This window comes from Rhamphochromis sp. 'chilingali', assembly GCF_963969265.1.
Source record: "Rhamphochromis sp. 'chilingali' genome assembly, chromosome: 13".
Classification (NCBI taxonomy): Eukaryota; Metazoa; Chordata; class Actinopteri; order Cichliformes; family Cichlidae; genus Rhamphochromis; species Rhamphochromis sp. 'chilingali'.
Window position 1 is genome coordinate 28644351 of NC_137940.1, and position 23568 is coordinate 28667918.

The following is a 23568-nucleotide window of genomic DNA, read 5'->3' on the forward strand; positions in this document are numbered from 1 at the left end:
GATTTTGATTTATTTTTTTTACTTGTTTTAGCAAATCACTCATTGACCTTTGCCAGACTGTTAAAAATGTTGCACTAGGACTTTTAACTAGCACCAACTAACATTCCCTTTTTGGCTTCTCTTCATTTGTTGCCAGTAAATTGAAGAATTTGTTTGAACATTTTAGTTTGAGCTGCTTCCTGGGATAATAGGTCATCAGGTCAGAGGTTGCTGCAGACCCCAAGCACTCAATCTGGTTTTCGATGTAGCGAGGACCAAGGTTGTACAATTTTCTTCCATTGTGAGGGTTGCACCCATGAAAAACTTGCCCAGTCTTCTTTGCCAATGCCAAATGGCTTATTCTGTGACCAACACAACCGCATCGGTTGTCTTGCAACAAATGTGTGCAGCCCACATACTCAGCTCTGCTGCTCAACCCACAAATTTGTTTTCCTTACAGATTCATGACCCTTTGAAGGGAATTAAACTTTCCAAGAGTATAAGATTTACTGCCAAGAAGCATTGTTACAAAAAGAAATAATTAAACACCTTCCCCTACCTTTTGTAGTAAGTTTGTCTCACACCATCCCTTCTATGACACCAACCTTCTCATTACAACCATGAATGTTCTCCATGGTCTTCTTCTTTCCCTCCTACAACTCCATCTTCAACATCCTTTGTCCAGTATGTCCACTATCCCTCTTCTCTGCATGTCCAAAGCATCCACCAGCCATGCCTCTCTACATTCGTCTCGAAACTGCGCAACCTGAGCCCTCACTTTAATTTCTCCATCCATGCTTTGTTTTTTCCTCCATCTCACTGAAAATCTGAACATCTTCAACTCATTTTCAACTCTCCAGCTCAGCCTCCTGTCTTTTCTGTCAGGTCCATCATCTCCAAACCATACATCATGGCAAGCTCATCACTATCTCGTAAATGTTCCCTTTCACTCTCGCTGCTATTAAATTTGCTCGTGAAATTAAACATTTCGAATGAATTTTAATCAGATCAAATCAGTTAATAGTGATTGGCTTATGGGCAATTGTGCAACATGTATGACGTTTTATTTGATAATTTTTGAATGTAGAGTATCAGACAGTCTAAAAGTGTGGTGAAGGAGAGTTCGCAGATTTACAAGATGAGACCTGCTACGCTGTATGGTTTGAAGTTGATAGCACTAACAAAAATAAAGGAGGCCAAGCTGAAGATCTTACAATTCCCTTTGGGAGTCACCAGGAGGACCAACATTAGAAACGAGTGTATCAGAGGGAGAAAGATTGAGCAGTTTGGACATGTGCATCTTATTGGACAAAAGATGCTTAATATGGAGTTGCCAGGCAGAACGATAAGAGGGGAGACTACAGAGAGGATTAATGGATGTAGTGAAGGAGGACATGCAGATGCTTGGTGTGGCAGAAGAGGTTGCTAGGTATAGGGTGAGATATTGGTGTTGGGTGACTCTAACGGGTGGACTCAGTAGCAAAAACACACACAGGCTCGGGGGTTGCGCTGAATGCTGTTTTATTTACAGTTATAGGGGATATTTACAAGGGAAGGGGCTATTTACAGTGATCGGGTAAACGAGCGAGGACCGAGAGGGAATGAAACAGAGCAGGAGGATGGGTGGCGCACTGGAGTGACTTGATACACAGAAAATACAGACGCGGGCGGTGATCACAGCCAGAGGCGAGGTAAATCTCCGTCATAGATCCGGGAAGACAAACTCCAAAAGAACAGGCAGGCGAGCAGGCTAGTGCAGGGAAAAAACGGGCAGGGAGACGAAGCCTGAACATAAAGCTCAAGCAGCGTTAATCTAGAGCAGGGGTGTCAAGCTCCAGGCCTCGAGGGCCCGTGCTCTGCAGGTTTTAGATCTCACCCTGGGTCAACACATACATACATCCCAATAGAAATCCAACAAACACTATACAGAGTAAGGATGACGGGACTATTAATGAACTTTTTATGGATATCAGCACGTTATGATGTCAGGGGAAATGAAGTGGCAGATAATGCTGAAAATGAGGCCACTGGAAAAAGATTAGTGGAGTTAATTATCAGCTTTGGTAAAAAAAAAAAAAAAAAAAGAAAGAAAAAAAAAGAAATAAGAAATATATTAAAACAGAAAATGACGGAGAGATGGCAAAAAGAAAGGACGATGGGTTTATAAAATTGGATTTCATTGATTTACTTAGAAAGTTATCAGGCGATTTTTAATTAAAATTTGCATGATAGGATCGAATACTTTAGTGAGGATTCGGTTCACACTCCATACCAATTGGTGGCGGCAATGCACCAGTTCGTTGTTTGCCATCCGCCAATAAGCACAAAGAAGAGAAAGAAGAAGAAGCCGGACGCGTCCCTTTGGTGAATTTGCGCCCTCCGTGGCAGCAGGGGGCGCACTGCCAAGTTAGCTTTAATCCATCATGACTGTGAGAACTTCCGTTTCCGAGAGCCAGGGAGCCGCAACATCAACATCCACAGACAGATTCAGTTACTAGCTTAAAAGTCTTAACGTTAAAAGCGGTAAGGTTTCTATTAGCTGTAGCTGTTGTTGACAGTATTACAGAGTAGTTGCACCAAAGTACGGGATCAGAATGAAGTTGATCGGCATTTAAAGCTGGCGTTAGCAAATGGCTAACGTTCTCCTAACCTTACAGTCACTCATTTAATCAGACTGTTGGTGAATTGAAATGTTACGAGGTCATTTGGGTTTGTTTCTTTCCTCCTCCCATCTCTTTGGGCGATATAGTATCAGAATAAGCACTGAGAGAGTTACCTGATATCATTTGATCTAGCTGGCTTTGTCGTTTACCCAGTTACTTTCATTTGAGACACACAGTTTCCTCCGGTTAGAATGAGAATTTTTTTATTCCTGTATTTGTTTCAGGAGTCCGACGATGTCGGGGCAAAAGCGTCCTGCCGACCCCAGCGGCCCTTCGTCCTCCGGTGCGCCGCCAGAGAAGCGCAGGGAGCGTGAAGGAGAGGACGGAGGTGCCGGAGTCAGCGCCGCGGCCGGAGGGAGCACCGCGGTGGAGACTGTCATTAAACTGGGAGGGGTGTCCAACTCTGTGAGTCCTCATCTATTATCCACTCTACCCTTAATATATCTATTAGCAACCGTCTTCTCGTATTGTGGATAAGTTTTCTTCTTTGTGCAGTTATGTTTCAATCAAATCTTTTTTAGGAAGAACAAGACATCAAAGCTCTCCAGACTAAGAACAGAAAGTTGGGAGAATCTCTCGATCAAAGACAGGTAAATTCATTCCCCGGTGTTGTTTTCTACCTCATCAGACTGTAGAAGCTGCACTTGTTTCTTGTCTTGTTAATCTAAAAGCTTTTGATCTGTTATCTTGTTGCGTGCAGGTGATTGAGGATGAACTTCGAGAGCGAATTGAGAGATTGGAGACCCGGCAAGCAACAGATGATGCCAGTCTTCTGATCCTGAACAGATACTGGAACCAGGTGACCCCTCTGTCAAAAATGATCATTAACAAATATCTTCTGTATGAAGATGTAAAATTCCAAATATTATGCTCTTTGGTCTCTTTCAGTTTGATGAAAACATTCGGCTGATCATCAGGCGTTACGACCAAGCAAGCAGTGAGCCTGAGAAATCTCCAACGGGTGAGGGGCGGAGCCTGAAGCCAGAAACTCCAGAACCCGATGGCGACTCCAACCAGGAGAGAGCCAAGGACCGAGGTAAGAACAGAACTTACCAACGAATCATCACTTTGAAAGCAGTGACGTTAAAAAAACCCAAAAACGGAATCTGTTATGTGGCTGTCATCCAGGCCACCAAGGAGAGACAAACAACTCCTTCCTGGCCACGCTGGCTAGCAGCAGCAGTGAGGAGATGGAGGCAGAGCTTCAGGAGAGGGTGGAGTCTAGCCAGAAGCAGGCTACCCGTGTGCTGGAGATCTATGAATCTCTGAAAAGCACCGTGGCTCAGCTCAAGGCTGAGTTGGACTCTGGAGCTGGTGAGATTCAATGTTTTGACGTTTTCTGTGAAGAGTTTTTCAGTGAGACAATGAGATTAAATGTGCGTGCATCAGGTTTTCTTTAAATGTGATGCTGTTGCTTTTCATTCCAGGGGGCAGTCTGTGGGTGGTAGCATCCAAACTGAACACTCTCCTGACCAGTGAAAACGAGCGGCTTCAACAGCTGACGGAGGACCTCAAACAGAAGTACACACACATGACGAGCGAGGTATGAACTGCGTCTTGAACTGGATTAATCCTCAGATCCAACTAACTTTTACACTTTTTAAACACTTGTTTTGAAGATAATATAAACTTCTTGAATGATTTGGTCATAAAGACTTGATTTTTTTTTCTCAGTAGTTAATTCTTTGGGTTTTTTCTGTGTCGCTTAGTCCCGGCTTCTGGCACGGGCGGCTAACAAGGCCGACCAGCGTGTCAGCGAGGTGCAGGCTTTGATCGAGGAGTTGCAGTGGGACATGGAGAAGATCCGCCGGCGGGAAAACAGACTGAACGCACACTTGATCGAGATACTGGAGAGGGTGAGGATAGCGCAGGCTGATTAGAAGCAGGGAAATGTCAGGAGATTATTTGTATGTTGTAACACTTCCTGTGTACTCCAGGTAAACAGCAAAGGCTACAAAGTGTGTGGAGAGGCCAGCAGTGTGTGTGGGACCATCACTATTAACAAGAGAAAGGTAGGATTCCCTTTTAAAGTTAAAGAGCAGCTTTTTGGACAGCAAAAAAACTATAGCGTGAGCATTTTTGTACTTTTCCTTGACACAGTTTGAGGAGATGAACAGTGAGCTGGAGGAGAACAGAGAGCTGGCGGAAAATCGTCTCATCGAGCTGCAGAAGCTCGAGCAAGACCTGCAAAATGTTCAGCAGGAGAACGGCAGCATGAAGGTGCTCACACTGAACGCAGCATTGCTTTGACATTTGTTTTAGTTGCTTGTGATTCATGAGCACTTTTAAAGTCCACTTTCATGAAACCAAACAACCAAACTGCTAATTTACCATCGTGTAAAAATGCTTTTTACTTGAAGCTAATTAAAAATGAGTGGATTCACATGAGTGTAACAGAAATGAAGTCAGTTTTTACACCAGAGTCTTTCTGATGAACCTCAAAAATGTGATGGAAATTATTCATCAGCTAATATTTTTCTCTCCGTTTTGTTGACTTTTCTCATTACCTCTGTTTTGCTCAGACGGAGCTGCTGAACCGAGCTGAAAGCTTGGTGAAAGAAACCGCAGAGTATCGCTGTCTGCAGTCACAGTTTTCTGTGCTCTACAACGAGTCTCTGATCCTCAAGGCTCAGTTAGATGAGACACGCGCTCGACTCAACACCACGAGGACGGCACGGCTACGACAGCTCGAGCACATGGAGGTAGGTTGTGTGTTTGGGCGGTTTCGTTTGTCTTCGTCACACCTCGTCTTACTCTCATCTTCTCTGTGTGCAGAATGATGAGGTGACTCTGCAGAGGAAGGTGCGCACAGAGGTGTTTCAGTTGGAGGACACACTGGCGCAGGTCAGGAAAGAGTATGAGATGCTGCGCATCGAATTTGAGCAGACTCTTGCTGCCAATGAGCAAGCAGGTAACTGATGGAAGTTTTGACATTAAAAGTGAATGAGATGCATTATTTGTATTTGAACCAAAACCTTCACCCTTGACTTCCTCTTACTTCATTCAGGTCCCATTAATAGGGAGATGCGACACCTGATCAGCACGTTGCAAACTCACAACCAACAGATGAAGGGAGAGGTGGTGAAATACAAGTTGAGACTTAGAGAAGCGCAAGCTGAGCTCAACCAGGTAAGTGAGATGGAGGCAAGAAGAGAAATGAAACAATGATGGCGTGCTTTCACAGTCACATCTTCTGGGTGAAGTGAAGCAGAACATGATGGCACAATCTGTTACCCTCATAGGTTCGCGCTTCAAAGGGCAACGCCCCCCTCCAATCTCAGTCCAGCACAGAGATGGATGTGAAGGAGGATATGACTTCTCCATCAACGCTAGCTGTTTCTGGAGAACCTGTGGTCAAGACGGAGCCTGACAACGGCTCCTCCACACCCAGCAGCACAGGTAACTCCCAGCTTAGCTAACTAATTCTAAAACTGATCTCATTTTATGTAGCTTTATTTTAGATAGCTTTTTATTTTTTCGCTAATTAGCCTGTCCCAGTTTACAATTCCTCCATGGCTTTCTCGCATCGTCTTTCTACAGGTGCCTCAGTGAAAACAGAGTCTGGTATAGAGCTCGAGGCAACTATAAAGGAAGAGGAGAAGGAGGAGAAGAAAGAGAAGGAAGAAAAGAAAGAGAAGGACATTATAAAGAAGGAGGAAAAAGAGAGAGAGAGGGAAAAGGAGAGGGAGAGGCCGACCCGGAGCAGCGGGAGCAGCAGCAGCAGTAGCAGCAGCATGATAAAGGAAGAGAAGGAGAAACCAGGGAGCAGCAGCCAGGCAGAGGAGTTGGCCGGGGAGCGTCTCTCTATGGTTGGAGGGTCAAAGAGGAAGGAGATGGAGCAGCTGAAGATCGTTCGCACAGAACTCAAGTAAGATACATTAGTGATTTTTATTTATTTATTTTAAGCTGTGTCAGAGATTATTCATCCATGCAGGATTTTTTCTGCTTTTCTTTTTTTTTGCACACACATAAATTAAAATTATACATTATAAAGAGACATATGACCAAGAATTTGGAAGCTGGAAAAATATTGTAAACTGTAAGTACTCAAACAGCCCATTATCATATTTTTTGTTTCCTCAATCTGATTTTGGAGGGCTTGATTTCAGTGTTACACCTTTGTGTTCATATTTTCATATTATAGTATTATATATATGCTTCATATGTCACAGTTGTCAGAGTACAGTGGAAACATGTTTACTTTCATTGTTGTTGTGGATCTTTTGTTCTGCGGGTCAGCTTCAGGCTGCAAACGTCATGTGATTCTTTGAATCAACAGCAGTAGCACTCACTAAATGATGAGCTCTTCATTATACAGCAGGTAAACAAAGAATGTTGACATGTAAAACATGGGGGAACGGTCTTTTTGTTGTATATGGAGCTAGCATAGCTTGAGAAACTCCTTTAACTGTGTGTTGTGTGTTCGTTTAGGTGATAGTTTTGTTAAATATTCTCACTGTGGTTGTGCAGGAAAGCCCAGGAGTCCCAGCGGGAGATGAAGCTGCTGTTGGACATGTACCGCTCAGCACCCAAGGAGCAGAGGGACAAGGTCCAGCTCATGGCTGCAGAGAAGAAGACCAAGTCTGAGGTGATCAGCGCTGCACAATGCAGGCGTTTTGTTAACATGATCGGCAAAGTAGTGGAAGTGAATCTGTTTGGTCCACTAAGACGTTTCTGGCTTGATTTTTATGTATTTTTTTTACATGGATGGATGGAAGCAGGTAGTAATGTGCTTTGGGCTTCCCGTATAAATGTCCTGGTTTCAGGCAGAGGAGCTGCGGCAGAGGCTGAGAGAGCTGGAGGAGAGGGAGAGGAAGGAAGGCAAGAAAATGGCTGATGAAGAGGCTCTGAGGAAGATCCGTTCTGTGGAGGAGCAGATCGACATCCTCAACAAGAAGCTGTCCATAGCTAAACAGGTGCGGGACCTCATAATTTAGTTTTTACTCTTAAATACCTCTGCCTGGTTCTTTTCTTCCAACACTCTCGCCTCCTCCTGTAGGAGGAAGACGCTCTGCTGAGCGAGATGGACGTGACGGGCCAGGCTTTTGAGGACATGCAGGAACAGAACATCCGCCTGATGCAGCAGCTCAGAGAAAAAGACGACGCCAACTTCAAGCTGATGAGCGAGCGAATCAAGTCCAACCAGATCCACAAGCTGCTGAAAGAGGAGAAGGAGGAGCTCGCCGACCAGCTACTTACTTTAAAAACTCAGGTGAAGCACAAGGCGACTGCAGCACCCATGTGCGCCCCCCACCACGCATAGATTAATTGCTAATTAGTAATTGAATATAGTTAATTACTTTCTTTTAATGCACTGTGCATCATAGTGGTTTGTAACAAACATGGTAAAACATTTTCTGCTGAACAGTTTCCTGCTTTGTTCTTTTTTTTTTTCTTTTTTTTTTTTCTTTTTTTTCTTTTTTAAATAAAAGGGATTTCTTGAAATCGTTGTTTGCGCTGTACCTTACAGGTCGATGCCCAGCTGCAGGTGGTGAGGAAGCTTGAGGAGAAGGAGCGCCTCCTGCAGGGCACCATCAACACTGCTGAGAGGGAGCTGGCACTTCGAACACAAGCCCTGGACATGAATAAACGCAAGGTAACATATTGTTCCGTATGAAGGGGATAAAAGCCGAGGTGAAGGGCAGGAGAAAACCTGCTTGTCCAGGGATGGCAACCACTCCGAATGGCTACTCACTGTGATGCCTTTTCGTCTGACCTGACCTCGAAGGAAACAGAAGTCCATCGGAGGCCCAGCCTGTTGAGCTGAGCAGTCAGTTTTTGAGATTGTTATGTTGCCTTGGTACCTTCTCAAGATGTGCCAAAAAATCCTAGAGCCTTACAGCGAAACAACTTTTAACAAACAACAGTTGCACAGTGTTTAAATGGATCAACAATCAGCACCTTATAGACCCTCTGTGGTTTATCTGCTCAGTGTGCTGGAGAGTGGAGGCACTGCTGACATCAAAACTGGCATATAGCTTCCTGACGAACCCCCGCGCACATTTGCCCCCTGGAAATTTTATGATCTTTATTGTTTATTTCATATACCAGCTCATCCTAAATGTTATCGAGCACTCAGATGATACTGATGTAGGCGTTGCCCTCCTACGTAACGGGGAGGAGGAGAACACACCAATGCTTGATTTCTTCCTAAACTGTTGTGAGCAGTCAAATCTTGTCTATTGATTTTTAGCTGCAGGCTTCTAACAATACATCTTTCACTGGAGAGCCGGTTCAGCTCACTAGAAAGTGCCTTTACATTGTGCTTGATCATATGTAAAGCTTAAATAATGTGATAAAATGCCCTGTGACTATGCTGTAAATCAAATTTCCCTAAGAGGGCAGAATCAGAGCTACAAAATGAGCTCCTATTAAGGAATTTAAGCTTCCTTAATGCTATTTAGATGTACATAGTTAAAGTAAATAATAACTAAAATCACTTTCACATGCTGTACTGTGTGTGCACAGTGGAGTGCATGGGATTAGAATTTCCCCACTGACAGCTCTCATCCTCCTTCAGGCTCAGGAGTCGGCTTTGCTTTCGGAGGAGGTGCGAACTCAGCTGGAGCAGGTTCAGCAGAGGCTCAAGCTGGTCAGAGAGGAGGTCGTTGAGAACAGCATCTCCAGGGAAAAGGAGTCCTTCAATGCGCGACGAGCACAGGTACGCAAATCACCAAGTTTCAGTAAACACGGCAGTTTGAAATGCCGTCACATAATCATATGCACTGGGATTACAGACTTTAAAGCAATTTTAACTATACTGCTGAAAACAGCCCTACATGTTGATCCTCCACAGCTCTCCTGTATCAGATTGTACCATAAATCTAAACTGGATTTAAAACAATTTAATTTTCTGTCATAAGACTTTCGAGATGACTTTTTCTCAAAATACACAACATATTTTCTAATCCCTAATTGGATTTGTTTCCTCTATAATTCCAATATTTCCATTATGTTTCCCCCTCCAATGAAACGGTGAAAACTTCTCACATGACTGTTAATGCCACTTAATAGTCTCTTTTCCACGAGTACTTACTCTACTCTATGGGACTCGGCTCGGCTTTGATCGTTTTCCATTGCGATCGAGTAGCACCTTAAGGTGCCTGGAGTTGTTATAGCAACGCAGCTGCGACAAAAAGCGGCACAACAGAGAAGGACGTCGAAGCGAGGGTATACCTGCTGCTAAATCAAGGGTAAACATCTGCACCCGGTGGTTTGAACATGGTGTTTTTTGAAAGAGTTGCTCTCATGACTCTTTAAGTGACGCCACTGACTGGCCAATCAGCAGCATGCAGTCTGTTGATGTCACATTTTTGGATCGTCTTAGATTGCTTGGAACCCAGCAGAGCAGATATTAAAAATGACCTAATGGAAACCCCTGAAAAGTTGAGTCAAGTCAGTACAAAAGGGCTATAAGACTATTATAGTCATAAAGTCTGTTGTTAGATGAGCCCAAAATATAGGGAGTGTCTCCTGTCACTTACAGCTGTTACATCTCCCCATTGTGTTTTTTTTCAGGAGGACATTTCCAAACTGAGGAGAAAGATTGAGAAGGCCAAGAAGCCAGCCGAGAAAATCAGCAATGGAGACGATATTCTAAATGAAGAAATAAATGATTATAAGGTCAGACCCTCAGCTTGGCATAAAGTCCTGCAGCAGACTAGCCTGGCTCTCAACGAAGGTGATCCGATGAGTCTGCCAGAACACTTAAAGCTCAGTGATGTGTGTATTGCATCTTTAGTGTAGAAATTGCAGCATTCGCAGGAGGTTATGTCTTTTAGACACTCTGGGAAGTTACCAGTCTCAACCAAGATAAAGCACAGCAACATAAACTCCTGTGCTTCTGTTCCCCATGTGTTCAGTCTTTGTGCTAATCTGAGCTCACAGGTTGCTAGCTATAACTTCCTATTTACTATAAAAACAAAATGAGGCTAACCTTGTGGCAGAGTTTCTCCTTTAGCTCTGATCTGATGACCATTGATAACTTTATGATTCTAATGCTGAAAAACATCTGAGGTCAAACTACAGTCTCACCAACTGTGGGAAAAAATACAGGCAGTTCCTGTTACACATAAGTAATGTCTCATGGCTGCAAGCAAAATCCATAAACAAATACACTGACAGGTGTTATAGCTGAGTGTGTTTTTGGGAGTGTGATCAGAGTCTTTATGAGGACAGAATAGAACAACTGGAATTCAGTGGATCTGTTAGAAAACAGACTTGCTCAAATTTCAGATTCCTATAGGCCTGTGATCACATTTGTCCAGATTTATCCCCAGAGGCAGTACATATAATTATGATCTGAGTCTTTAGTGATACACACCTGCTTTACAGGATTTCTGTTCTTCTAAGAGAGTGGTTGAGTGTTAAGTCTGGTTTGAGGGCTTCACTCCTGCCCTAGATATTCACTTCCACTCATTAGGAACCATTCAGTCGAGAAAAACAATGTTTTTTTCAGTGTATTGTTCAAACCGTTCCTTGTCTCTCTCTCTCTCTCTACAGGCACGTCTTACGTGTCCGTGCTGCAACTCCCGGGTGAAGGATGCTGTGCTGACAAAGTGCTTCCACGTCTTCTGCTTCGAGTGCGTTAAGACGCGCTACGACACACGCCAGAGGAAGTGCCCCAAATGCAACGCGGCCTTCGGGGCCAACGACTTCCATCGCATCTACATCGGCTAAAAGCCACGCAGCTAAACTCGTGAGGAAGCGGGTCAGCGAGATGAGCTGGAGTAGAGACACTGCCTGGGGAAAAGGCTCAGCACGGCACTCACGTGCCCCCTCCTCCAATTATGTACTTCCCTTACACTCTGATGTGCAAGAGATTGTTGGTGAGGAGACAGTCGATGATTTCAGCTTTGTGTGGGCCGCAGTGATGCTTTGAAGATTTTTGTTGTTGTTGTTGTTTTATTTTAACAATAACCGAAGCTTCTCTCATCCAGTGTCCACTAATTAACTTTCTTTTTTTAATGCTGGTGCAGACAGAGGCTTGTTTGTGTGCACTCATTTGAAAGCAGCCCATTAAACCAGTTATCAGAGAAACAGCAGTGCTGTGGATGTTGGTGTGTATGTACACTGTGAATGCCGTTTTCTTTTTTTTTTATCTGCCTGTTTTTGCTCAGTGCTGCCCTGAAACAAGCTGACTTGGTGCTGTATAATTGCTGTTCTGCTAGTTATTAAAATTACATGAAAACTGTTCCGCTTCTTCTTCGTTTTTTTATTATTAAAACCATGTGAAGTCTTAACGTTTGATCCTGCAGCATTAAAATACAAGTCCCAGTGTGCAAATCTCTGTTTATCCCCGCTCAGCAGAGCTCTTTCCTCCCTCTGCTCCTCCTCCCCGAAGCCCCAGACGTGTTTGCACGCTGGAAACGGTCGTTAGAAACGCTGGAAGGAAGGGAGTGCCGAACGGGAACGGTGGCAAGAAGGGCTTTTTCTCTCTCGCTCTCTCTTTAAATGTTATGCAACATAATCCATCACAGAAGTGCATTTTGATGCAAGTTCAGAGACAAAGGAGCACCAACCTCGATCGCTGTGGGGCTCAGAGCTGAAATAAGAGGCTTTAGGAGACTCGTGGCCAGCTCACACTCAGAGTTTCGGTCGTTTTCTTGCAGATCTGCCCAGGAAACAAACCACTTTTGGATTCATACACTGCGGGAGTTTTTTTGTTGTTGTTTTTAACTGTAACTTTCCGTTACGTTTTGACTGATGATCTCATATCTCTATCGCTGCTGGATCTAAGCCTTTAACGGTTTCTTACCAAATATAGCTGGAGCGTCCTTGGGGAGCGCAGAGTTCCAGGATTGGATATTTTTTGCAGTGCAGCCAGAGTTTATAATTAAACACCAATAGTAATAATATCCTCCTGAAACCGAAAGGATTTTTAAACCTGTGTTTTATCTGAATTTCAAATTTTACACTTGAATGTCTTATTATTTTTAAAAGCGTGCGCCTTCTACTGCCTGTCCTTCTGCCTGTTGGTGCTACATGTTGATTTAAAACTCGGTGTGCAGTCAGCGAATGCTCCCAACAGAAGCCATTTTTAAGTCTGTGATTTTCTGTCTGAGTCACTGAACACGAGCTGCTCAACCTGCTCTGAGCTGCAGCGTGAACCTGTGCGCGTTCACTTGGCACATTTTCCACACATTGTTCTCAAACCTCCTTTCAGTGACTCCGTGCGTCTGGGCTGAGAGCGCAGTGGATGTGCCATGGCTCGGGTTTTTCTTACTATCTGTGTGTTGGCTCTCGGCTTGACGGTGGCCTGGGCTGGAGCCGAAGCTCGGGCTGAGCAGGCCAAGGCGGACAGCCCATCGGTGGTTACCCTGCGTACCGTTTTCACGGGAACCTGCCAGGAGATCCACCGGTACGCGGAGTCGTTAGTGGGAACCAGCGTGATACGATCAGCTGCTGAGGTAAAGAGGGGAGGTGCACCGCGGGATAACGCTCTTTTCCTCCTTGCACCAGGAAGTGGATTTGAATTGTTAAAATGCGGTGGTCTAACTTCACTATTCTCTCAGTATTCTCGCTCTGTGCTTAACTGTACCCGATTACTAATTCTGAAAGCTCCAACCTTTCTCTTTAACCTTTCTCCACCCATCACTTCACCCTCTACACACGCATTCCCCTCCATGTGCTCTTCAACTTGATAATCTCCCTTCCTGATCCCCCATCATCTTCTCTGCCCTCATTTTTCTGTCTTCTCCTCACCCCTTCGCACTCTTCCACACGCTCATCTCCGCCTCCCTGCTCCTTCTACTACTGGTGGCTCCCTTTTCCCTCAGAGTGCAGTGTTGTTTCTTGAGTCATTGCTTGGTCAGGAGAACGTCGGTACATTGGCCATGGTAAGCAACATTCCTGGGTGTTTCCATCGTGCTGCCCTGACATGGTGCCTTAAACAGAGCCCACTCACTTGGTTCAGTTTAGCCCCATGTCGTGTCATGTCGTGTTACACCATATAGCGCTGAGAGTAGAGAAGCTGTGTGTTTCAGTACAGTGATATTTGCATGTAAGGGCTCACTTTACTTGTGAGCTTTTGTGTGTGTGTGTGTGGAAACGTCATTGTGCATTAGTAGTTCACCATGAATCACCTAGTGTGTCTGAATGTGTGAGTTAACTTCCCGCATGCAGTCAAACTGAAAATAAAGCCTGTTTCTGCAACTTCAGATTTAAGCTAAACAAAAGATCTGGACGCTGTGCTGATAGTTCCCAGTAAAATCAGTGTAAAAGAGCAAAATCTTTGGTATAATAGTGTAATAAGTAAATAAGCCCGATTTTACAGTTATGAAAGCTTTAAAAGTTTTGGAAATTAAAACCAATAGAAGGTTATTACACCTGTTTATGAGTTACACAGACACTGGCATGAAGTTCTTAAGTTTGTGGCCTTGTGTAGTGCAACAGGTGCAGATTAGATATGCGTCCAACTCGCTGGGCTCCCCTTGACCTTGCAGTACTGTGTCTGTGTGTGTGTTGTTTTGTGAGTCGGTGGTGGAGGGTGCACAGGAATAGAGAGGGGTGCTGTCCAGCTGTCACCAGCACGCACAGCTGTTTGTCCAAGTCGGCACATCTTCTATCTTAAGATGCCGCTCATAAGGGCTATTAAAGTTCCCAGCTGAATGCGATCAGTGAGTTTGTACCAGCTGCTCCTGTCAGCATTATGAATCACACTGCCTGCACATTGTCTTCTGTCGTCTCTCTGCATGGTTTTCAGTCTGGCCAGTATGCCATGTTACTTAATTGTGGCCTTGTGTAATAACAAATGTAAAGCATGTCTCCACCCTCCTTGCACACCACTCCAGTTTTTTGAGATGGTGATCCGATTCCTGGCCGAAGGAGCTGCCAGCGGCCTGAATGTCATCGCTGTTTACGTCACAGAGATCCTCAGAGTCACTGGATTTGATGGTGGGTAGCAGGATGAGCCCCTATGTGTGTGTCTGTTTGTGTGTGTGTGTGTGTGTGTGTGTGTGTGTGTGTGTGTGTGTGTGTGTGTGTGTGTGTGTGTGTGTGTGTGTGTGTGTGTGTGTGTGTGTGTGTGTGTGTGCTCACGTAAAGTTGAATCCATGGCAATAAAAAATGCAAGTGAAAATATGCAGACTTGCCTCTCCCTCCGGGCAATTTGTAAGCCACTCCTTTTTAATTGTAAGTGTTTGCTCTTGTTGCTTCCTGTGTAACAGAAAGTATTTTCAAGCTTTATTCTTTTTAACAACACGGCTAAGCTGGATTTCCTCCCTCCACAGCTACACTGAAACTGCCCCACTTCACTCCAGAGGGTGTGACGGCCGTCGCCCAGTGGGGTCTGGTGGCCCTCATTGGCTACTGGTTGCTGTCCATCGTTCTGCGTCTGCTGATTGGTGCGATAAAGCAGGTCTTCTGGATTATCAAAACTGTCTTGGGACTCTGGTTTTTTGGACTGATAGTGACTGATAAGCAAGCGTCCGCAGACACCACGGCAGTTCGACTGGCTGGCTTAGTGCTGGTATGCGTCTTTTTGACGCTGCTCACTTCGAGCTCTGAAAAGTCTTTTGTTGTGGAGGATCGACTGAGGCGCCTGGAGGGCCGAGTGAACGCAGTAGAGAGTAAGAAAAAGGAGTAGTGATGAGAAAAGGCAGACAGGAGTTAAGATGGACAAAGGTGATGGCAATGCAAGTTAAGAAAAATAGTAACTGATTTCTGTCAGCCTGTTTGTGTGAGATATGGGTAATAAAGTAATCTCTGGGATTTTTAATCAAAAATGTTCTTTTCGTCTGCAATCAAGCCACATGAAACTTGTTTACTATGACAAACAAAATGTATTGAAAGGCTACACAAGAAAAAAAATGACTGTGCATACAGGAAATAATTCCATAAATGAGATCATAACAGTCCTTTTCTGCCCTGTCTGTTGCACCATTTCAAACACAATAAAATATTTTACAAAATTTTCAGTTCAAAGAGAAAAGCTTCAGTCATGCAAACTCTGTGTGCATTTCTGCCAGCTGCTTACCATGACCACAGTTTCCACAGTGACAACTGAGCTAAATGAAAATGTTGTTTCCTTTGCAAGCACTGTGCAAAAAAGCAACGTATTCTGTTCCTTTGGTACACATTCCTGGGGGTCAACCATCAAAGAATGATGAATGGTGAACCATTGAGATGCAAAAGTACAATCTTTGACCTTCTGGTATCACTAAGGGAAAGTCCATTACAGCAGCCAATCCAACTGATATTTTTGTCTGGGCTGAAGTGGTTGACCAACTGCCAGACCAGCGTAACCCAGCGTAATCAGGCAGCTATCCTGATTGAGAACCTTCCATGCACTGATGGCATCTTAGATTAGGCTTCATAAGCACAAGCATCAAGCAACACATCTTATATTTGATGACTTATGTTCAATTAGCTAAAGCCATGCCTCTTCACTCCCATCTGCCAGGCTGGGTCCCAACGGCTCTGTCATCTGGAAGCTTTTTAATCCTTTGGGTTCTTACCACCAATCTCCACCCCCACTGTCACATCAAGGGAATGGAGCAACCTGACCTCAGTGCCAAAATTATCACTTCTGCTTGCTCCCCTTCACCATCAATAGTCAAAATCCTCCTACGCTGTTCTTTGGTGGAGTGCCAAGCAGACCAGATACAATTCTATTGTGAAATCAACCTTTTTTTTCTCACCACATTAGTGAAAAAAGGAGGAAACTGATAGAGTGTTGCAGCTAAATGTATCTAAAATGAATTTCTTTTAAAAGATTAAAAGGATAAAGCAAGAATTAGACACCAGCTCTTCCTCTCACAGCTCTGCAACCCTTTTTATGCATTTGGATTTCCCAGGCCACAACTTCACTTAATTATACAGAAATGGCAAACCGATTCAGCAGCTAGCTTATGAACACTTTAGAGCACCTAAAGAGCCAGCTGTTTCCCTTAACAGAATTTAGAGAGCGTTAAATATTGGGCATATGTTCACCAGGTGTCCAAAACACAGATAAATGCAGATTTTGCAACTCCTTCCAAACTTTTCTTAGTTACTTAAAAGAAAATCTTCTAGTTACACTTCCCCAAAAACTTAAAAAGCAAAACAAACCCTAACTCAAGCTGTGAAAGAATGGAAGTGGATATTTTCACATTTTTGTTACACAATAGCATACATACTATAGCCTTTATAGGATTCCCACGTCTCTGATATAACCTACACAGAGATTGCCAATTATTGTGGGAAAAGGCTAAACAAAAACATATTAATTTTAAGTAACTTTAAGAAATTAAATGAGTCACACGAGGTTTTAGTGCTTAGAGTTTTATTTTGTGTGTTTCTTCTGCTATTACAAAGTTAGTTTGAACACATACTCCAGTTTTTAAAGCATGAGCTGATAAACCTTTTTAAATGTCTCTACACAGGACTACTTGTTGTGCGTGTCAGACAGGTCTGAGGTTCTGTTGTTTTTCTTCTCAAGACAGAAAAGCCTCAGTTGTAGTTTGAGTCCTGCTCTGCTTCCTGTCTTCTGTGAACCAGCTGCTATGGCAGAAAGGAATTTATGTGCTTGGATGGGCTTTTGGCTCTCTAGTGACACTGTTGGAGGTGCTTTAAGTATTAGTGAAGGTAAACTGTGCAGGGGAACAAATGCAAATACCAAACAAGTTGTAGAGGTAGGATAATGCTAGCTTTAATGTAACAGATGTCTAAATACATGCTGATATGTCCATAAGGGTTTTTTAAAAGGTTTTACAGCATATAGTCTTCTCAGAAAGTGCTTAAATAACATACACACAATACACACAATCGACAGTACTTTCACAGGATGAAGGGGTATTGCACTTGTAACTAAATGTAACAGATCAAAAGTTCCCACATATGGACACAAATACATCAAATATATAAAAACAAAACATAAACCACATGTCAGGAGGGTAGGTCTTTGGTAAAGCATAGAAATATTTCCATATTGATGGCCCTTGCATTTCTAAGTTTGCTTTTTGTGTACAAGATATGATTAAATACTAAGATATGAACTCTTCATACAAGCAACAATAACAAAAAAGTCTAAAATAAGCGTCTTCATTAGCAGTCTCACATTTCATACAAACTGTGAATGCATCTTTCTCAGGAGCTAAAAACAGTTCCCTTATTTAAGTTAATATGACTCAGATTCCACATTTAACTATAAAACCTCAGTTTTTGCAACGTGCCTACTGCATATATCTTCCCTGAAAATATCACATTCACAGTGGTCTGTAATGCATAACGTATTCCTGACAGAACTATAGAGAACAGAAAAATGTATTTACAGTAGTGTTAATTAATGTGCCGTATCCCTTAAAAATCACAACATAAAAAACAAAAAGACAGAGGAAAATCCGAAAATACATATTTTCTTTCTCCTTGATAAATATGGAACTACAGCAGGCAGCAGTGAAGACACAAGCTTCAAAATGTTTTTGGTTCTAAGGTTTTTTTTATCCATAAAAAACTATCTGTAGAAACATAAATTTGTAAATGTACCAGTGGTTACAAAACATTTTTTTTCTTGGCTCAAAGATGTCAGGCAAGCCTATTCCCTGAAATGTCAAATTATCCCTTCGTCACCGTACTAAAGAACACAGTTCAAAATCAAGACTTTTAGAAGAAGTTGAATTTTTCTGAGGTATAAACATCACAGTACGTTGAGGCTGAGCTGAGTGGCGGACCAGAATTGAAAATTGTCCCCTTCAATTCAAACCGTGGCTCAGGGTCGGAGGTGGGAGTGATGGTTGGAGCCTCTTCCTGCTTCGCCGGCGGTGTAACCTGGAGGAAAAAGACAGACGTGTCACTGCACATTTAGCCTTTAAACCAAGTCTCGTTTCTAAGTTTAAAGAAGTTTCAAAACTGCATTGAACATGCACTTAGGTCTCACCTCACAATAAGCAGGTGGAGAATCCGTAGCAGCAGAACTGTGTATCTGCAGAGTTCAACAACACACATTAATAGCAGGAAAGAGAGGAGAATAAAAATGGCTCAGGAGTTGAGTTCATACACTAACCAGCAGGTCAACTGGAGCATCAGGAGCCTCATCAGTGTTGGGTGGATTAGAGAGTTCACAGTGCTGGTTTGATCCCGGACCCACAGGCTCAAACTGCAGTTCGATTTAAACAGACAATATAAACACAACTAAAAAAAATAAATACACAAAAAGCAAAAAAATAGCAGATCATGTTCACCTCATGGTAATACACAGCAGGCTCGCTATCATTCTCTGCAGCTGCTTCTGAGTTCTCCTTTGCTGAGGATCTCTCACCACAACAGCAGTACTTGCAGCAACACCAGCACAGTGTGAAGAACAACGCACCACCACCAATACCGAGGTAAGCCTGACTGAACTGGCTCTGAAACAAAGTCTGTTAATCAGCCCAAAGCAAACTATACTGTATAATGAAAATGATCTTAGTTTATTTACCTTCCATTTCCAGGAAAACTACCAAGGCTTTGTCATCATTATCATCTCTGACTTCAAACCGTCTACTGCATGTCTTTTGGATGGCCTCGTGTACAATCCCACATGGCTTTAAAAGCTCAAACCCCACGCAATCCACTTGTTTCAAATCATGCTGCAGTCTGCCCTTAAGGACTATCGCAGTCTTACTGTTTTCGCCAGGGAAGAAGTAAATGTTGCAGGAGTGCGGTTCCAGATCAAAAGTGATGTTCAGGACTTGATTAGTCTCCAGGGTATAGCTCTTTGTGACCTCTGATAAAGAAAATATTAAAGTGATTTTTAAGTTAATGCACTAATGCATGAGGAATCTGTAGGAAGCAGGGGCAGCTCTAGGGGAGGGGTTGATGACGGGAAATCGTGAGGGACATACAAAGTGACACAATACAAATGACAAAAATTACATATGGAGAAATAAATAACAAGTTAATATTTCAACTCATTGTAGGGTGTCTATAGGACTTTTATCAACGTTTCCCCCTCAGTTGCACATGGTGATTTCCCCTGCAGTGGACGGGGTTTTTAAGTATATGATGTGTTCAACTTTGTCTTGGTTCGTGGTGTAAGTTTTTTGGGGGGTTTTGTGTCCGATTTAAGGAAAATTAAGTTACTGTCGTGTATGATGCTTCTGAAGATGAGCTGTGAGAATCTCCATAAAACCAGAACCTGTCCTTTTAAAAAGGCTTAAAACGAACCAACCCATATGTCCTTTACTGAGCTTTAGATTTGCATTGCTCTGGTGGACTTTATAAAATCCAGTTTACAGAGTATAGAGCTATATGACTTAACTAAATGCATATTTGTTATATACCGCAGTTTGGCTTTAGAGACTTTAAATGTGCTGTTACAGTAGTGTTACGCTCTCATTGATTTGTAGGTCAATCTAACTATAGGCTTGTGGTAAAAGTTTAGCACACCTGTAGAAAAAGAAAAAAAACATTAGATAAATCAAGGACTAAAAAGATCCACACCTTTTACGTCAATGATCTTCGCATGCATCAATTCCCCATAGTTGTCTTTGAATATGTAGCGGCCACTGTCTTTTTGGGCTAAAGAACTGATGGTATATAAGGTCTCAGTCATCTTCCATCTACTGCCCTCTTTGGGCTGATCTTCGTCACGTTCCCACAAGATCGTCCCTTCTGATTTGTTCTTGGGGATTAACTCGATAAAGTGAACCCTTCTTGACACCCTCATCCTGAATCTGTTTCCATACTCCACTTCATAATTTTCAACATTTTCAAGGCCTGGAGAGGAGAGAAAAATTATTAATGTATGTTGTTATTGCAAATTACTTTTGCTAATTCTGGCATATTTACATTGACATGTTCATAATTATACCGTGTTATCAGAGTTAAGAAAATTGCACTTAAATACAATAATAAAGGGTGATCCTGAGCACTGATGCTGAGTCCCAGACTTCAGCATTATTAAAGCTGCTTTACTAACGTGGAAATGAGCTTCCTTACTTACCAACACCAAGACTGGCAACTAGAAGCAGCAATAAGATCATGATGATGTGCAGGGATTCAGAGATTCCGAGTCTCGAATAAACAGTTAGGCACAAAGCACCCTGCGTTTGGGGTTCATTTGTACCTCTTTTAGTATATAGACTTCATATTACACCTACCCTACATAAATACATGGGTAGTAGAAGAAGGTTACAAAGTTAATACGCGCCGGTACGCTGTTAAAGTCGCAAAACGGAGAAACATTTTGTAAGCCCACCCAAAGGGCGTTTCCTTCAGCGCACTAGTGATGCGTTTAAGGGTTTTACGGAAATTATTGTTAAAATATCGAACAAGAGGGTTCGGTGTGACTCGGCCTCAGCCCCTCAGTTCGATAAAAGATTGGCGAGGGGCTGTTAGGTCCACGAACAATAATAATATTTTTTATTAAAGGTTAATTGTTGTTGTTGTTATTAATACATTTAATAATAATAATAATAATAATAATAATAATAATAATAATAATAATAATAATAATAATAATAATAATAATAATAATGCATTTTATTTGAGGGCGCCTTTCAAAAACCCAAGGTCACCTTACAAAAAACAAAATTAATAAAAGGAACAGTTGTCATAAAATACATAAAATAAGTTAAAATTACAAAACAGAGCTTGACAACAGATAAAATCAGCATTAAAGCGAATAAGCCAGTTTAAACAGATGTGTTTTGAGCTGTGTCTTAAAATAGAAAGGGAGTCAATATTTCTTAGTGCAGGAGGAAGAGAGTTCCAGAGCCGGGAAGCAGAGCGACTGAAAGCTCTGTTCCCCATAGTAATAAGGTGTGAGGACGGAACAGTAAGATGAATAAGACTAAGGACAAGGATGGCAGCAGCATGGGGAGTAAGGAAGGGACGGAGTCGGTTAATATTACGTTTGACATTTGACAATATTGTTCAAATTACATAGATAGAGAGATAGAGAGAGAGAGAGAGAGAGAGAGAGAGAGAGAGAGAGAGAGAGAGAGAGAACCATGGAGAGGCTGCTAGGAAAGCTTCAAATGCAGAGAGTCAGGCAAGTCCCGAGGTGCCAGCTAAACAGTAAAAACAAGGAAGGAGGAAGAGGAGGAACCATCATGGGAGGATAGGCCCCTGCAGAGCATGTACCACCGGCAGATAGAGGAGGTGACTGACATCCAGAAATCCTACCAGTGGCTGGATAAAGCTGGACTTAAAGTCAGCACAAAGGATATTGGAAGCACAGGAACAAGCTCTGAGCACAAAATCCATAGAGGCTGGGGTCTATCACACTAGGCAAGGCCCCAGGTGCAGACTGTGTAAAGATGCCCCTGAGCTAATCCAGCACATAACAGCAGGATGCAAGATGCTGACAGGCAGGGCATACATGGGACGCCATATCCAAGTGGCCAGCATAGTATACAGGAACATCTGTGCCAAGTATGGCCTGGAAGTCGAGAGGGGAATTTATTTTATTATTATTTTTAGAATGAAATCAAAATTTCAAGACAAATTTTAAAATGTTATTTTGAGAAAAAAGCTAAATTTGAATTTAAGTTGAATTTAATCTCAAAATAGTATTTCAAGTTTATTCTCAAATTTGTATGTTGAATTTCTCATTGAAATACTATTTTGGAGAATTAATTGGAAATTTTGAGATTAAAGTCGAAATAGTATCTTGACTTTCATCTTGGATATCTTTTATTGTCATCTTTAATTTTAAGAATTAAGTCAACATTTCTAGATTAATCTTGAAACACTTCTAAGAAAATGAAGTTGAAACAGAATCTAATTACTTTGGTAATCTCCAAGCTTTTCTGCCACTACAAGACTCATTTTGGTTTTGAGTGAAATTTCCTTTTAATACACTTAAGATCCATGTACCCTTTGAGTGACTTATGGAAGCTTTATGTGTAGATTTACATAATATCCCAATTCAGCTTTGGCTGTAACAGAGTTAACGCTAAATAGCAAAGATATATATGGGGTCAGTTATGTGACAGACAGAGCTCATTAAGCAGGCAGGTGTGAGCCTGGTTGCTATAGCGACACCATCCAGTGGCACCACACACACACACACACACACACACACACACACACACACACACACACAAACAGACATACACCTCTCTGCTGCTGCTTTAACCTTTTAAAACCGGTCGGAGTTTGTTGTTGTTGTTTTTTTTCCTTCGGAGCCCTTATAAGCCTGTACTGGTGTTTTTAAAAGTCATGTTTGACTTCATACTTTTCTGAATAGTTTCTGGGATGCTTAGAACTCAAATTGCACTGCTGAAAATAGTTTATTTTGATGTACATGCTGTATTTTTGCAAATTTGCATTATGATATTTATTTTCATTTTTCCAGCAGTATATAAAAAATTGGTGTGAAGACACTCAAAATAAATTTCCTGTTGTTAGAAACTATTTTGTGCAACTTTTTTGTATTTACAAACTTCTTAAATTTCTCTAACTAGAAATATATGTAAAAAAAAAAAAGATTTTCAATTTTTTGTAGTGTATTGTACTTTTTTGCAATTTATGTAGTTATTATAGACTTAATGCACACATATTACCTAATTTTGGGCTATAACAGCTATACTGATGTACAGCAACTTGAAATGCTCCCAAAAATGGCACTACAGCATGTAAAAATATAAATATAACTCTAGTGGACTTGGTTCTATGGTAGGTCCTAAAGGTTTAAATAAACAGAAAAGTCATTGTGAAACAAATGCTTCCCAAGAAAATACTACAAGTCGTATTGACAAAAATAAATGCTTTTCAGCATTCACACTAATAAAGATTTGAATAACAATACTGTCAATACTTATCAGCATTCACACTAATTAACAAAAAATCCAATTTAGGATTTTTTTTTAAACAAGAACAAAAGACAGGGTGAACTTGTATTTAGAAATGCATATCTAACAGGGCTCTGGAGGTAGAGCAGGTCATCCACTAATCAGAAGGTTGGTGGTTCAATCCCTGGCTGTTATAATCTGCATGCCAAAGGATTCTTGGGATACTGAAC

The 23568-nt window shown here is 42.2% G+C and overlaps 2 protein-coding genes and 1 long non-coding RNA gene across 5 annotated transcripts; 2 read left to right on the forward strand and 1 right to left on the reverse strand.

Moving 5' to 3' along the window:
• Positions 1-2343: 2343 nt before the first annotated feature.
• On the forward strand, positions 2344-11835 carry rnf20 (ring finger protein 20, E3 ubiquitin protein ligase). Its single transcript, XM_080901532.1, has 22 exons — positions 2344-2502; positions 2867-3047; positions 3164-3232; positions 3343-3441; positions 3531-3678; positions 3771-3956; positions 4070-4185; positions 4352-4498; positions 4580-4654; positions 4743-4862; positions 5165-5344; positions 5418-5553; positions 5650-5771; positions 5885-6041; positions 6183-6510; positions 7113-7230; positions 7409-7558; positions 7642-7854; positions 8113-8238; positions 9163-9303; positions 10161-10265; positions 11145-11835. Exons 2-22 carry the CDS (start codon positions 2877-2879, stop codon positions 11319-11321), a joined length of 3084 nt encoding a protein of 1027 aa, XP_080757658.1. The 5' UTR covers positions 2344-2502; positions 2867-2876; the 3' UTR covers positions 11322-11835.
• Positions 11836-11990: 155 nt separating this feature from the next.
• Positions 11991-15559, forward strand: LOC308409016 (uncharacterized protein). Of its 2 annotated transcripts, XM_080901534.1 has the most exons (4): positions 11991-13051; positions 13421-13480; positions 14435-14537; positions 14873-15559. In XM_080901534.1, the coding sequence occupies exons 1-4, from the start codon at positions 12848-12850 to the stop codon at positions 15226-15228; spliced, it is 723 nt and encodes a 240-aa protein (XP_080757660.1). In that variant the 5' UTR covers positions 11991-12847; the 3' UTR covers positions 15229-15559. The 2 variants fall into 2 exon arrangements, with proteins under 2 accessions (XP_080757660.1, XP_080757659.1); XM_080901533.1 differs by lacking the exon at positions 13421-13480 and having other exon boundaries at positions 11995-13051.
• A 1432-nt stretch (positions 15560-16991) lies between these two features.
• LOC308409055 lies at positions 16992-20833 on the reverse strand. 2 transcript variants are annotated; one of them, XR_013973914.1, is made up of 7 exons: positions 20545-20830; positions 20043-20318; positions 19039-19326; positions 18803-18967; positions 18625-18717; positions 18499-18543; positions 16993-18389 (listed from the first exon to the last, which is right to left on the reverse strand). It is a non-coding gene; the product is annotated as an uncharacterized lncRNA (long non-coding RNA). The 2 variants fall into 2 exon arrangements; XR_013973913.1 differs by having other exon boundaries at positions 16992-18389; positions 18803-19326; positions 20545-20833.
• Between the last annotated feature and the right edge of the window lie 2735 nt (positions 20834-23568).

Coding starts and splice junctions, on each gene's coding strand:
- rnf20 (XM_080901532.1), top strand. CDS start 2,877: ATGTCGGGGCAAAAGCGTCCTGCCGACCCCAGCGGCCCTTCGTCCTCC. Junction 4,863..5,164: donor AGGAGAACGGCAGCATGAAG/GTGCTCACACTG, acceptor TGTTTTGCTCAG/ACGGAGCTGCTGAACCGAGC. Junction 5,772..5,884: donor CGCAAGCTGAGCTCAACCAG/GTAAGTGAGATG, acceptor TTACCCTCATAG/GTTCGCGCTTCAAAGGGCAA.
- LOC308409016 (XM_080901534.1), top strand. CDS start 12,848: ATGGCTCGGGTTTTTCTTACTATCTGTGTGTTGGCTCTCGGCTTGACG. Junction 13,052..13,420: donor TGATACGATCAGCTGCTGAG/GTAAAGAGGGGA, acceptor CTTTTCCCTCAG/AGTGCAGTGTTGTTTCTTGA. Junction 13,481..14,434: donor ACGTCGGTACATTGGCCATG/GTAAGCAACATT, acceptor ACACCACTCCAG/TTTTTTGAGATGGTGATCCG.